The 14,624-nt window shown below is 35.8% G+C and overlaps 1 protein-coding gene across 1 annotated transcript; it reads left to right on the forward strand.

The window, feature by feature from the left end:
* Positions 1-1,025: 1,025 nt before the first annotated feature.
* Positions 1,026-11,335, forward strand: LOC145766690 (uncharacterized). Its single transcript, XM_082578400.1, has 5 exons — positions 1,026-1,162; positions 1,468-1,660; positions 3,530-3,638; positions 6,480-6,596; positions 7,827-11,335. Exons 2-5 carry the CDS (start codon positions 1,500-1,502, stop codon positions 10,197-10,199), a joined length of 2,760 nt encoding a protein of 919 aa, XP_082434526.1. The 5' UTR covers positions 1,026-1,162; positions 1,468-1,499; the 3' UTR covers positions 10,200-11,335.
* Positions 11,336-14,624: the final 3,289 nt, after the last annotated feature.

A 14,624-nucleotide genomic window follows, 5' to 3' on the forward strand; every position in this document is an offset into this window, starting at 1 on the left:
ATTTTTGATAAAAATAGGAAAAAATTGTAAAATTACAAGCCGAAAAACACTGCACGAACTAAATATGAGTTGGCCCCTATAGTAAGAGCCTTAGAGGTAGGCCCCAGTCTAAGATTTGAAAGGTAGTAAATACGGCCTTGCATGAATTAATCAGCTATATTGATTATCGAGTTTCTATTTTTTATTTTTCAAACAGTTAAAAAACATTATAGCCTAAAAAGAGTGGGTTTGTAATCAGCCATGGGTTCCCCGGCAGGGAATTTTTTTTTCCACGAACTTTTTGTCTCATTTGCATATTTCTGAAAGTGTAGTCGATTACTGATGGTTACCGCGAGGCGCGCGTAACTGTTTTACCGATTCGTTGTTTTCGAGCGGCTTTCAAAGTCAACAGCCAGTTTTCGCCATCCAGGTCCAAATCTAAACATTGAACTTGAAAAATAACGTAGGCTAGCCTGGAGACAAACCTAGTAGCCTATAGCCAAGTTTTAAAAAGTTGAGAAAAGAAATTGATTCTGGTCGCTTTAAACGTAAGATTTTCCAAATTGATTAAGAATTAACCCTAACCCTAAGAATTAACCCTAACCGTACTTTTTTTGAAAAGCTTTTGTGCACCTCAAAAATTAATTTAAAGAAATTAAATTGACTTCGATGGGGCGTCGAACCGTTGTCCTCATAAATATAAGGCAAAAGATGAAACCACTGAACCAAACACGCCAACGAAAAACGTTTGCATTCACACGGTATTAATAGAAACTCTATGCGAAGTTCGTTGGAAAAAAAATTTTGCTCCCCGGCCAGCGGGTACGGGGCGGTTAACAAGGCCCTGCTTGTTGCATTATGCAACTAATCGCCTGCCTTAGTAACGGATCCAGAAGACTACTTGGTTAGTGGTTACGTGTCTTCTCACAAAAAAAATTCTCTTTTACAAAGCTTTTCCGCTGGCTTAATGATTGAAGATCGTCTTTTAGGGCAGGCTATGTTTTTTTTTGTTCAGTTTTGTTGGCAACTCTTACCACTAACAGTGCTGTTTCATTCAATGCGATATTTCCATAGCGACAAAGGAGTTCAAAGCAAAATCTAAACCTCCAGAGATTCTCATATTATCAATTGTTCTGCATGATGGCTTGGTACATCACAAACTTTTGTGAATTTGATAGTAGAAGTCAGTTATTTGAATGTATTCTTATCCTATCCTAAACTATAAAAGATGCTGCATGAATAAAATAAAACTTTTGAAATTAATGTTTACAAAAAAAAAATTTTAACTTCCAGCATTTCAATGCAATGAAAAAATCATTGTCTTAGCTTCATTTTGTTTTAAAATTTAAGTAATCTTATTTTGTAATGTGTTTCATATTTCAAGTAAATTTCATGTGAGGAATTTTGATTCAAACAGTGTTTTGACACTTTCTTCTTTTCCACCCATCAACCTCACTTTGTAGTAATTTGTTACAATCTTGTTTTCAGGTTTTATACCAGAAAAAAATTAGCAAAAAGATATGGATTCTGAGTATTTGAAAAAGCACATTGGTGTCTGTTTAACAGAAGCTTTAGCTGAAGTTGTCGAAAAGAGGCCGATGGATCCAATAGAATACATTGCACAATATTTGTACAAATTCAAAGAAAATGAACTGTTTGCTAATAAGGTAGAATATGATATGTCAACTGTATTTAGGCCTACATTGGTATGGAATTAAGCAACACATGCTGATTGAATTATTTTCTGCGTTTGTGTTCATAACTAAGAACGATTAGAAATAAATATACACTAATTAACTTTAATCACATTCAGTTACTATTTTTTAAAAACCTCTACAACCTGTTTCACCCTTATTGGGGATCATCAGAAGATCCTAATTCATATAGAATATTTGATTATATTTATAATTATGATATATGCTTGTTATTGAGCATTTTTTGTAGTGTTAATAGCATTGTATATCATTTGTAAACATTAACTTTAATATAAAGATTTTATTTGCAGTGAAGGTGAAGCAAAAGAATATTTGATGCTATTTTTACAAGAAATATTTTTAACACTATAAAAAATTGCTCAAAAACATTGTAATGTAAAGCACTAAAGAGCAACGTATTTCGCAATGGACAAAGCACTATATATATAAACAAGCAATGCTAAGAAAAGTCCAAGTAGATCAAATGAAAGCTAATACAGGCTTAGTTTTTACTACACAAAGAGCTTTTTTAGTCAGTTTTATCCTAGAATGTCTTTGAAGTTCTCTATTAGTAAACTGATGAAGAAGATCTGCCTGACTATCTGAGCTGCTAATATGCTGCAACAATCCTTTGTCTATTACTAGTTGGTCTGTCTGCACTGTCTAAGTACCACAGGATCGGTCAACAGTCTCAATATTTTATTAGAAATTGATTTCATGAGAGGCCGTAGCCTTCACATCTTTAGTCTGGTATCTAAAAGTATTGTATCTACGAGACTAAAGATGTGAGGGCTACGGCCTCTCATGAAATCGTATTCTAATAAAATATTGAGACTGTTGACCAATCCTTTGGTACTTAGACAGCGCAGACAGTCCAAGTTTCATCCTAGGTGATATCTTCGTAAGGTTCTATTTAACATTATGTAATTTAAAGTTTTGGTAGAGAGTTCACTTTGTTAAACCATGGACAGATAAAACAAAGCAACTTTTAACGGGTTTAAAATATTGTATTACACAAAAAATCTAGCATAATTAAAACAAATTCAATCATTTTTTACACGTACTTGTGTCCTTATCAAGAATTACAAATCTGCAATATACATAAAGTAAGAATTATAAGATAAATCTGACTATAGCTATAATGACATTTTGAATTGAAAAGCACAAACTCAACAACGGATACAAGAATGATTATTTATATGCCTAGAGATATTGATGAAGCTCTCATCCCCTTTTGTGACAGTGTGTTTAGGTGCTTCCCGACCCTCGTCAACAAATGCCTGGTTGACATACCAATGTATGTTTGGTTTGTGCCAAGCAAGCAGTAAAGTGCAATTAAAGCACATCACCTCTTGTGTAACATGCACTGACAATGTCTTGATTGATAATTTCAAAATCACCTCTCGAGGCAGGTCTGAAAACCACACCAAGATCATGAAAGCCCTAAGGATTAAGCTAATTCATCTCTCAACAGGCGATTATTTGCCTGTGGCTTGTCTTTCCTTCTGTGTGTGTTCTAATTATTATCACATGCTTGTATTTTACCCCCGGACTCCCAACACTTTCTCAAAAATCCAAGTAGAGTTACATTTTACCTAAAAAAGTGGTTTGGTACAGATAGTTTAACTTTTGTGGTTGCGTGTGAAAACTTATTCACCGGACTGCTAAAATTATTCAATTTGTCAAACCGGATTTTTGTTAACATTAGTTGAGTAACCCTGTCCTATAACATGCTTTAGATTTGCATTAAATTAATGCTCAAGTCACTCACCTTTGCAGCTGACATGGAAATTAGCTAAAGTATTTTTTAAAGAAATTACAGTGTGCAATTTTTTGCTTTAGGAAGCTGATGAAAGGAAAATTTTGGACAGTGAAATAGCCCAGAACGAGGCTGAAGTTTCCCTGAGGAACCAACTGAGTGAAGAAGCAAGAATTATTCGTGAAAAAGAGGAGGAAGAAATTAAGGTTAGCTTGGTTTGTCATGGCACGTAAATATTAGCAAAAGTGAGAGTATGACTGCGTGTATTTTGTTTAGGTCAGTGCTCTTCAACAGGGGTTCCGCGGAACCCTAGGGTTCCGCGGAACATGCAGTGGGGTTCCGTGAGTTTTAAGGGTTCCGCAAGAGTTCCTCGTTTTATTTAGGGAAATTGATTTCTTGCTTCAGCATTTTGATGCGTCATTCCGATTTTTTACATCACTGCACCGCATTCACACTTCAAGTAGGCCAGTTTGTTAAACAAGGGGTTGACTGCAGTCACCAACCGAATAAAACATTGCTATGATTTTCCGTTTGCGAAAGTGGGTGGTTAATCCTTTCGTTTTCCCTTGCCAACAACATGAAGAACTCCTGGATATCTGCAATGATATTCATTTGGAGGAAATCTTTGAAAAAAACGGAAAGGAATATTTTTGGATTTTTCTGTACAAAGAAGGGACAGAAATTTCAAAGGAAGCATTGAAACTATTGTGTCAATTTCCAAATACCTATTTGTGTGAAACAGCATTTTCTGCTTTAACAACAATTAAGAACAAAAACAGAAGTTGCTTGAAAGGTGTCGATATGTGTATGAGAATTGCATTAAGCAACGTTGAACCACGATTTAAGAAGATTATAAAAGATATATAAGCAACAACAACAGAGTCATTAAGTGTCTGACTTTATAACTTTTGTAATAACTGTCTATGTTTTGAAATGTCTAATTATTTTTTGAAGTGTAACAGTGTAATAACGAAATATTTAATTTTCTGACCAAGCAATTTGTAAATTTTTTTTAGTGGGGTTCCGTAACAAACGCAAAAGTACATGAGGGGTTCCGTGTTGACAAAAAGGTTGAAGAGCACTGGTTTAGGTGCTATGTTATTTTTCTATACTTACATAGAAATCAGGGTTGTAGTAGATACCTGCCGGGTACCTACCCGGGTGAGCTTTTTTATATTAAAAGGATGTGGCTAAACCTACAAACAAGTGTTGCCAGATGAGTTCTGCTCTAATTTGAGAAAACTTCAAAGCTGTTCAAGGAAAAAAAACTTATGGCCGCAGTGCTGCACATGTGGTGGAACAAAGTTTTTTCTCAAAACTTACAATATTTAAGTGTTATATTCAACAAGTAATCAAATAAATATGGCATAGTTTACGTGTTTATCGGGTTATTATCTTTTCTATCATTAGTTTTGTTGCAACTATTGATAGAAAAAAATAAGCAAATTCTTATATTTAGCAGACTTAACAACCAGCAACTTACTGCCTAGGAGCATGATTTTTCACATGAATGCATAGGCTATTGCATAATAGTGGTCATCTTATTCTTAAACCAATAAACAAATTGCCGCAAAAAATTTGTTTGGTTATTTTTATGTGAGAAAACCCATTTTTGCCCATAAAACCCAGGTTTTTTACCAAAAAGCCTATTTTCTGCATAAAAACCTGGGCGGGCTAGGTTTTCTTTAAAAAAAACGATTTTTTTTTGTTACAACCCTGATAGAAATAGTAAAAATTTTTTGAGAGTACCTTCAGAAAAGAGGCTTATTATACTCCAGCCCTCGGCACTATCAAAAATAGCATGCCCAGTTTTATTTTTTTAGCCGCCTGGGCTTTAGCAACTACTTCACACAATTTATTACATCTTGGGTAGAATAAACAGTTTTTCAACAGCCAGCATCAACTGGGAGTTGAACCAGGATCACGTGATTACAAAGCGAGGAGCCTAGTAATCTGCTGCATTATCTGCTGCACCTTCCCGTTTCTACAGACTGCGTTTGCAAATTGGTCGATAATGAGGATGATTACCATGTATGCAAGCATGTAATAACAAGCACTTGAGTTCTGCTTCACACCAACATAGAATAATTTATAGTTTCCTACTTTATATCATTATTTAAAACTCTAACATCATTATAGAAATAAAAAAGAGATTTTTTTCTGACGATCAACACAAAGGCTGAGCACTGACGAGCCCAATAGAGGATATTTTATTGCACAAACCGTATCAGCATAGGCTAGTGCAGTGTTTCTCAATCTTTTTTGGCCCAATGCCCCCTTTATAAACTAGCGAAATTTTACCGCCCCCCAACAAAAACGATTAATTACGAGCATGAAAACAGTATACTGGTAGTAGTGGTTATGTCATTCAACGAAACTCACCAGATTTTGTGATATACTAAAAAATTACCGAATTTAAATTTTAAATAGATAGCGTTTGTAAACAGAACGATTGGTCAATCTAATACGACAATGTTGTAAGAGAAATTGTTTGGCTATCGTGCGAGCATGTAGAGAAAATCATCCATTTACAATGATGTGATGAAATCGTTACGCTGGTCGGTAGATGGGTTAAACCAGAATGCCCCCTAATAATCAAAACGCCCCCCTTAAGCCGAGGTAATCATATCGTCCCCTACAAAACCAAAATGCCCCCCGGGGGCGGTACCGCCCCGTTGAGAATCACTGGGCTAGTGTAATATCATTTGTAATATTTTTCCTTGCTATGCATCAAAGCCTATCTGCAATACTGTATACTGATGAGTTTTATCATAATGTTAGTAAAGTTGATTAAGTTAGTAAAGGTTGTTGAAACAATTCCTAGTATCTAATCAAGTATCAAGTAATATTTTTTAAAACAACTGGTTCATAGGCCCACCCGTTTTCGCTTTTTGTGCTTATAAATTAGATTGTGTTCTACAAAATTATGCGTTTTGGTTATTTAAAAATGTAAAACCTTCTTGAGCAGATCATGTCTTCAAATGGGCTAGCATCATTTCTAAAGAACACTTTTGGTAACTGAGTATATTGCTACTTTTTGTATTCAGGCTAGAACAATTGAGGAGACGACACCTGAGCCTACGTTAAAAGATCTTTCTAATAAACCAGGTGCACCTAGTCTCACTGCTCTGGCTGAAACGGAAGAAACTACTCCAACCTTAGAGGTTTGATAGCAGCTTGTTTTTATTGAATTGAATCAATCCCAATGCTGATTAATTGCTAATGTTGCACTTGAGTAGAAGACAATCCGTGATTTATCACTGGCATGCATTGTAGTTTACCCTGCAGCTGGCAGGCTATTCGCACAAGATTGTGTTTTTGTTCTTTGATATACTTCAGATCCCAGTAACCACACTAAACAGAAGCCTAACTCCGAAGCGGGGCTTTAAAACAGGCCATGCAGTACGCTGGCCTACAGACCTTAATAGGCGATTCTTTAGGCCTATAAAGCCTTATATCGTTTATCTTTGTGATGCGTGGATGCATAAAAACTTTGAAAGTATGCTCATTGCTCACTTGTCTGATAGCATTTATGATTTAAGTTTTTTCCACACCTTAGGCCTAAAATATAGAACCGCTGTGGTGTTTTTCTGGTTATCGTGCACATACAGTATTAGTGGTAGCTACCGGGTAAGTGGACTGACCAAGTGGATTGCCCGCTCAATGTGTCCTTGCTCCAACAGCTGTAGTGTATATATTTTGCATGTTGTACGCACCATAAATTTTGTAGTTGTTATTTACTCCTGGTACAAAGTAGTGTTTTATAGCGTGGTTGTTTAAAAATAAACGAAATTAATAAAAAAAACGTCCCTATATTCATTCATTTTTCTTTTCAAAATTTTGTTGTACTGTACTTAAACAAAATATTTCAGTGTTTTTGTAATCTTATCGGTTACGTTGCATGACCGTCTTCATCAATTACATAAGCTAAACAAATGACATTGCACTCAAAATTTAATGTATGCTAAATCTCCAAGTTGCTTGAGCTTTGGTTATCACTTCTTTTGTGTCAAATATTGCTCTCAAGGTGCGAAGAATAAATGTTAGTTATTGATCGATATGCTTGCAACTTTAGCATGAGTAGCTATGAACTCGCATGCTGTTGCCTTCTGAAGAAAGTTGAGAAATTTCACTTTCCAGTTTGCATGTCATCGATTTCATCATCACAGGTTAGTTGAAATTTTGCATGCGCAAAGAGAATGCTTTTAAATGCATGTTTTTATCGGTATTTTTTTAAGTAGGCCTACCTGTCTCATTTTTTTAAATGAATTGTGTATCACATCACGATTCTGTAGCCTACTGTCGTTGGTATTCAAGCATTACTTTTTTTCAACTGCATGTAAATTTTGTGCAGACATAATTGTTTTTGTTACAATCTAATTTTTGTATTGTAGATCAAGGATTCAGGAGTTCTTACCGTTGAGATGAAAGATAATGTACATTCGTCTGTTAACTTTGGTACAATTCCTACTGTCAAAGTTACGTCCAATTCTTTTGTCGAAATGGAAAGCGTTAAATCCTCCGTTGTAGAAAATTTAGATCAGGAGAAAGAAGTGGAATTTATACCTAGAGATTCTCCAGATTTGGTTGAAGAAGAGGAAAACGATGTCCCGAAAATTTATCCTGATTTACCAAAACTTGACCTTGCTTCTGTGACAAATGATGTGGAAAAAAATAAAACTGATAAAGATGCAAGTGGCAAGTTCAATTTTTCAACTACCATTGATACTTCTCTTCCTGACGAATTTTCTGGTGGAGTAATTCCTGCTTCTGTCGTTGATGAGTCAACGACTTCTCACTCTTCTTTTGCGGAAGACTACGCGTCTAAAAAGGACACGGGAGAACTCGAGGGTGTAGTTGTGTCAGACAAGGGGCATCATCGCACAGTGACGTTTGCATCCGCTGTAGAGCAAAGGGAAATCCCTCCAGCTGGATTTGACGACAGCAGCTATTTTACAGAAATCCAGCCGTCGCAGACTGCTGCCGAAGGTCTTGGAGAGGAAACATCAAAACTGTCCAATTCCTACGAAATGCTCAAAAAGGAAGAATTCACAGAAAGTCAAACGGAACCGCTGAAGCAACAAGAATTTAATGTCTTTAAGCTACTCGCTTCTGACAATACTAATGTAGAAAATAATTTGGAATCAAAAGAGGAACATTTCAATGCCTACGAATTGCTCGATATTGACCAATCCGACAACAAAGATCAGTCTCTGATAAAGCAGGAAGAGTTTGACGCTTTTAAGCTGCTCAGGTCTGACAATAATGATGCAGGAAAAAGCTCAGAGATGAAGGAACAAAGCTTTAATGCATACGGATTGGTTAAGACTGAAGAATCCAGTGACAACGGCCAATCTCTTCCAAAGCAGGAAGAATTTAACGCATTCAAACTACTTGTTTCAGACAAGCAGGGCAACTCAAAAATCAAGGAAGAAAGTTTTGACGCTTACAAATTAGTTGCGTCGGATCAAAAGACCGAATCTCTGCCTTACTTAAGTGAGGTTGACCAAGGAACAACTATGGAAAAGCAAAGTGAATTAAACTCTTACGCTTTACTTGCTGATGAAAAAGTCACACGGCTGGAACAAAATACAGAAAACGTTGGTGACAGTGATGAACCTGACTCCAATGCTGACATCCCAGCTGAATTTAATGCTTATGAATTGTGCAAAGACCAAGAAGCAGGTTTGTCGACTTCAAGTGTGAAAGAGGATGATCATAATGATTCTGAGGAGGCGAAAAAAACTGAGTTTGATGCTTATCAAATTTTATCTGAGCCAGTCTTACCAGAAGTTTTGAAGCAAGAATTGATTTTAAACAGCACCGCTTTGGCATCAGACAAGAAACAACCGGGAAATGTGTCGCACGAAGAACAAGCACCAGAGGCGAGCAATGATAACGCTGACGCCCGACAAATGGGTGATTTCAATGCATATGAGTTGTCCATTGAGAAAGAAAACCAAGAGAAAAATAAATCTGAAACTCCTTTCAATGCTTCAGTCGAAAATACGTCTAATCATGTTATTGTGGCCAATCAACCTTTCAACGCCTATGACCTTTGCAAGGACCGGGAAAATGCGCCAAAGGATTCGACGCAGCAACAGACATCTGGGATTATGCCTCCACCGTTTGGGTCCAATAGATCCACTGACGAGACTAAGCCACAAAACGAATCCACCCGGGCCAAGACAGAGTCTTTCGTAGTAACGACTGAACAGAATGAAGAATTTGATCCTGGTTTGGATGGTGGTAATTTGCGGAGTTTAACACCCACAGCTCCTTATGAACATGATCTGGATGTTGTCTATTTGAAGAACGATAAGGAAGATAATGAAAAAGTGTCACTTCCACTTAAGGAAACCAAAGTTATTGAGAAAAATTTGGATGATTGTGATATTGCAGACATTTCTGATAAATCTCCCGCTGCTGCAGTTTCCCCGCCTATTTTTGGTGGAAGCGTAGCTTTCCTACCTTCTCAAAAGCCGGTAGTTTTGGAACAAATGTCTTCTGCTCCAGCTTATAAACTCGTCGAAACCAACGATTTTACTTCGATTCCTGAACCAGTGATGCAATATTCAATGATGAATCAAACCATGCCTGCGTCTTCAAAGTTTGATGCAAGAGTCAGTGAAAGTGTGCAAATGCCAAGTGTTAGGTCATCTTCATCTGTTCCTTCCATTGATTATGAAGTTGCAGTTGAGATAAATGACGATACAATTGAGAAAATTATCAACCAAGAAGATGAAGTCGAAGAGTCAGAAGCTTAAATTGTTTTGATCTGTCGAAAGTGGAACTCTGTAGCCTACATTTATTCATGCGCTTCTTTTTAACTTTAATTTGGTCTAAGCATAGGCTACTTGTGTTTCTCGCCAGTCGAGTGTACATTTCTGTAGAAACTTATATTCTCTTAAAGCTGCACTTAAATGTGCTCAAACTACCGTGGTTTACTGCAGCAAGGTTCAATGTTCATACGTTATGGTTACGTATGCGACTTTGATACAAGATACATTTAGGCTACATAGTGAATTTAAACGCGTAGCCTAATATGATCTCGTCGCCAAGCCTGAACTTCCGTGGCAAATCATTGTGACGATTTTCTGAGAATGCGATTTCTTTGCTCTAAAGCGAAACCATTAATGAGGCAATAAATAGTCGTCGTCGTGTGAGCCTCTGGGGCCCAGGGTCTATCCTTTTACCGCCCCAGAATAAATGGGATGGCAATAAATGGTGGCAATATTCTACAATTTCATGCTACGTTTAGACAAAAAAAATCTGTGTTGTGTAACAAACAGTTTGTTCAAGTTTGAAATTTTTATCAAACATTGGTCATGTTTCCCATGAACACTAGTTGCCATATTGGCAAAAACCGTTAGGTCCAGCAAATTTGTTGCTTGGTTGTGCGTTGACATGAAACAGAAGTAGTAATACAGTTTTTATATGTTGGCCGTATAAGCTGGAGATGTGCTGGAAATTGTGGTTTACCACCAAACCACAATCAGTTATGAATGTCAAGTATTTACTTTAAAGCTATTAAGATTTTTTTTTATCATAGCAATGTGCTTGACTATAATAACTTGGTTGTAGTACAGTCTTTCACTAATTTGAGATAAAGGCGTCCGTCCTTATGTGATCAACTATGATGAATTACTCTGTTCTATTTCTTCATTACTTTGATTTCAAAACTATGCTTTTGCCAGGGATTCATAGAGGGTTAAGGTCTGATTTTTGCATTTAGTCATTGTGTGTGTGTGATTGTATATTTGTTCATTTTATATAAAGTGCAAATATTTTTATGCATTGTTTTGCTTATATAGCAGTAACACTTAGAGAGAGAGAGGGGGGAAACGTTTATTTAGTCTATTGCAAGAAGAGCACGGTACAATTATAAATAATACGAATAGAATAGCACCATAGCCATCTAGATGCCACAACAGACAGGAAGCAGCGAAAGGCTATATCAGTCATCGAGTCAGCTGCTTCCCTGTGCTTAATGTGACAAACGTCAAGTATCGGAAAATTATTTTTCAATTATTTTTCCTTTTTCTTATTTTTCCGGTTTCTTTTTTGTTAAAATTCAAAGAAAATGAAGGGGTGTACCAGCAAACATCTATAGGATTGGCCCATGATACAAGAGAAGGATCCCCAGAGGATACAAACTGATATTCTGAATGAATCAACAAGTGAATAAAAAAATAACAGTTAACCTCTCAAGTACATGTAGCTCCACACAGAGTGAAATTTACATGCCTTTTGACTCTTTTTTATTTCTTTAAAAGTATTATTGACTCAAAAAGAATGTCTAAAAAGACATTACGAAAAGTAACTACGGACAAAGGCCAGTGTTTCGATCTTCCGATCTCTTCAGCGTAGTAAAGTAAAAGTGGAAAGTTGTCTTGAAGCGTTGGTTGAGATGATGATTTGAAACTTGAGTGATTGTTGTGAGACTATGAGACTGGATATAAGTTTTAATTTTGGACCTCAGCGAAACGCAGTTTTAGAGCCTATTAGAAGGTGTGATTTTTTTAAGAGAATTTGTGCTAAGAAATGGCAAGAATTTGTTAAAAATAAAAACTAGAAAAAAAGACAAGAATTTGCAACTGAGCTAGGACAAAAATTTTTCTAGCTCAGTTTGTTGTCTCAGATTGTCTCAGATGTCTCAGATTGTTTTGTCCTAGCTCAGTTGCAAATTCTTGTCTTTTTTTCTAGTTTTTATTTTTAACAAATTCTTGCCATTTCTTAGCACAAATTCTCTTAAAAAAATCACACCTTCTAATAGGCTCTAAAACTACGTTTCGCTGAGGTCCAAAATTAAAACTTAAATCCAGTCTCATTGTCTCACAACAATCACTCAAGTTTCAAATCATCATCTCAACCAACGCTTCAAGACAACTTTCCACTTTCACTTTACTACGCTGAAGAGATCGGAAGATCGAAACACTGGCCTTTGACCGTAGTTACTTTTCGTAATGTCTTTTTAGACATTCTTTTTGAGTCAATAATACTTTTAAAGAAATAAAAAAGAGTCAAAAGGCATGTAAATTTCACTCTGTGTGGAGCTACATGTACTTGAGAGGTTAACTGTTATTTTTTTATTCTCTTTTTTGTTACTTTGCGTTTTTGAATTAATTAAAAAAGTAAGAAGTTTCCTAAACTTTTTACTTTGAGAGTCTTTGAAGGCATTTTCAAAAATGAATTGTGATGTGACCGAAGGCTTTTCAAGGTGAAAGATTACAGGAAACGACTTTAGAAAATAAATTAAAAACCAACATACAATTGAGCATAATAAAATAAAATGTAATTAGTGAATAATAGTAACCTATCTGTAATTGATGTATTTATTATTCAGACAAACTTCGATCATTAAATTTCAGTGTAAAACAGTGGTAGGCCTATTAGAACAAATGCATTAGGTTAAAATGCCACCCAATTAGCTGTATGTTGTTTTTGATTTTAAATACACCGTGAGATATTTAGATATTTGAGTAGACTATCACTGCAACTATACGTCTCACCTAACACACTCAGTTAATTTTAACTGATCTATGATGAACTATAGTAAAGTATACTACAAACTTTCATTTGCTATTACTTTACTGCTTCGGTAACAATTGAATAGTTTTTTTTGGTCTAATCCCTAAAATTATTTGGCTAGGCTTTCATTCCCAACAGTATTTCAATAAAATTTTATGTTATAGAACCGGTTTTGAGAGTTCACACTTCTGCAAGAGATGAAGGCTTAGCTAAGGATTGGTTTACACTGGAAACAGTTTTGTTTCTTTCAAAAATTGAGAAAAAAGAAGCATTAATTCCAAAAGGTGATTCTTCTCTTCTTTCTATTGCCCAAGCTTCAAGATCGCTTTTGAGCTTTAAAAACGCTATTAAAATATTATTTCAAACTTCATCTTGAGGTATTTCTCTCCACTTCTGTATTACTTCCTCTTCAAAAGCTGCAATCTCTTTTCTGTAGACCTACCTAACGTACCTCAAAAAGCGTGTCCTCGATACTCTGTTCTATCGGAGTGCAATCCAAAAGATTGGTGGGGCCATTTATCTTTTTAAAAGAAAGTTTGGAGTACAGTAGTCTCCGCTTATTAAGCCCACCTCGAGACCGAGCGATTTTGGGTTTAATAAGCGAGTGGGCCTATTAAGCGGATTACGATTCTCTGCCACTCCTATATATTCAGTAGCGGAGATGGGGAATCTATGGATACAGTGGGGCCAATAGAACATCGGATTATTTAGTCCCCTGTAAAGTGTGTAAAGTTGTTTTTTCGATTGGGAAACACCAATTCTATAACTATTTCAAATTAAAACCGGAAGAGTGGAGATTTCTTTTAACAGTGAGTACGGTAGCATTTGTGTGATTTCATCGGTGAAAGCAAGCTTATTTGCTTCCTGTTTGTAAGGAATTTTCTCTTTATAAGGAAGGAAGTCCGAGTAAACCTATACCCATAAGTTGTGGTGCTTTGACAAGTAAAAGTATTAAGGTTAAAGTTGAATATAGGTTTAGCCTGCCCAAGCTGAGCTTTCAAAAGTTCAAATGTCGTTTTTTTATTTATTGACTATGTTGGACCAATCGAACAAACTATTCCAAAGTGTTTTATCGGACCTTTGTCTTTTAGGTTATGCTTATTTTTAAGCCAAGTAGCCTAAATCTAAAAAGTAAGTATTTTCTGAACAGCAACTGCAGAAAACTATAACTGATGTTTTTTCAAATACAATAAGCCTAAGTCTGCATTGTACTTTTGTTTATTTTTTTGTATTTGTTTTATTTATTTATTTTGTATTTCTTTCTTTTTTATTGAAAATGCTCAAACATAAGATTGGTAGCCTATGTGGCTCTTCTGTTTTGTTGGTAAACATGTTTTGCGAATGATGCAGAAACTTTAAATGCCAGATTGCATGGTTTGCCGGAGTGCTTAAATAGTTATTCAAATGTCCTATATGGTGACACATGAATGGGACCTTTAAAACAATTGAAAACTTTTTTAAATTTTTCTGTCAAACCCTATTAAAATGAAGTAAAAAAAAAATTAAAATTAATTAGTAGCCTAAGGAAAAAAATTAGGAAATTTTAGTTTAATTTGTAGACATAGTGGCCAATTAACAAAAACTGTTCCATAGGCCCCACACTTCCTCTAATTCCAGACTGGACTAAGTTGAGCTCAATAAGCGGGTGGGCTTAATTAATC

Source organism: Aplidium turbinatum, chromosome 3 (assembly GCF_918807975.1).
Source record: "Aplidium turbinatum chromosome 3, kaAplTurb1.1, whole genome shotgun sequence".
Lineage (NCBI taxonomy): Eukaryota > Metazoa > Chordata > Ascidiacea > Aplousobranchia > Polyclinidae > Aplidium > Aplidium turbinatum.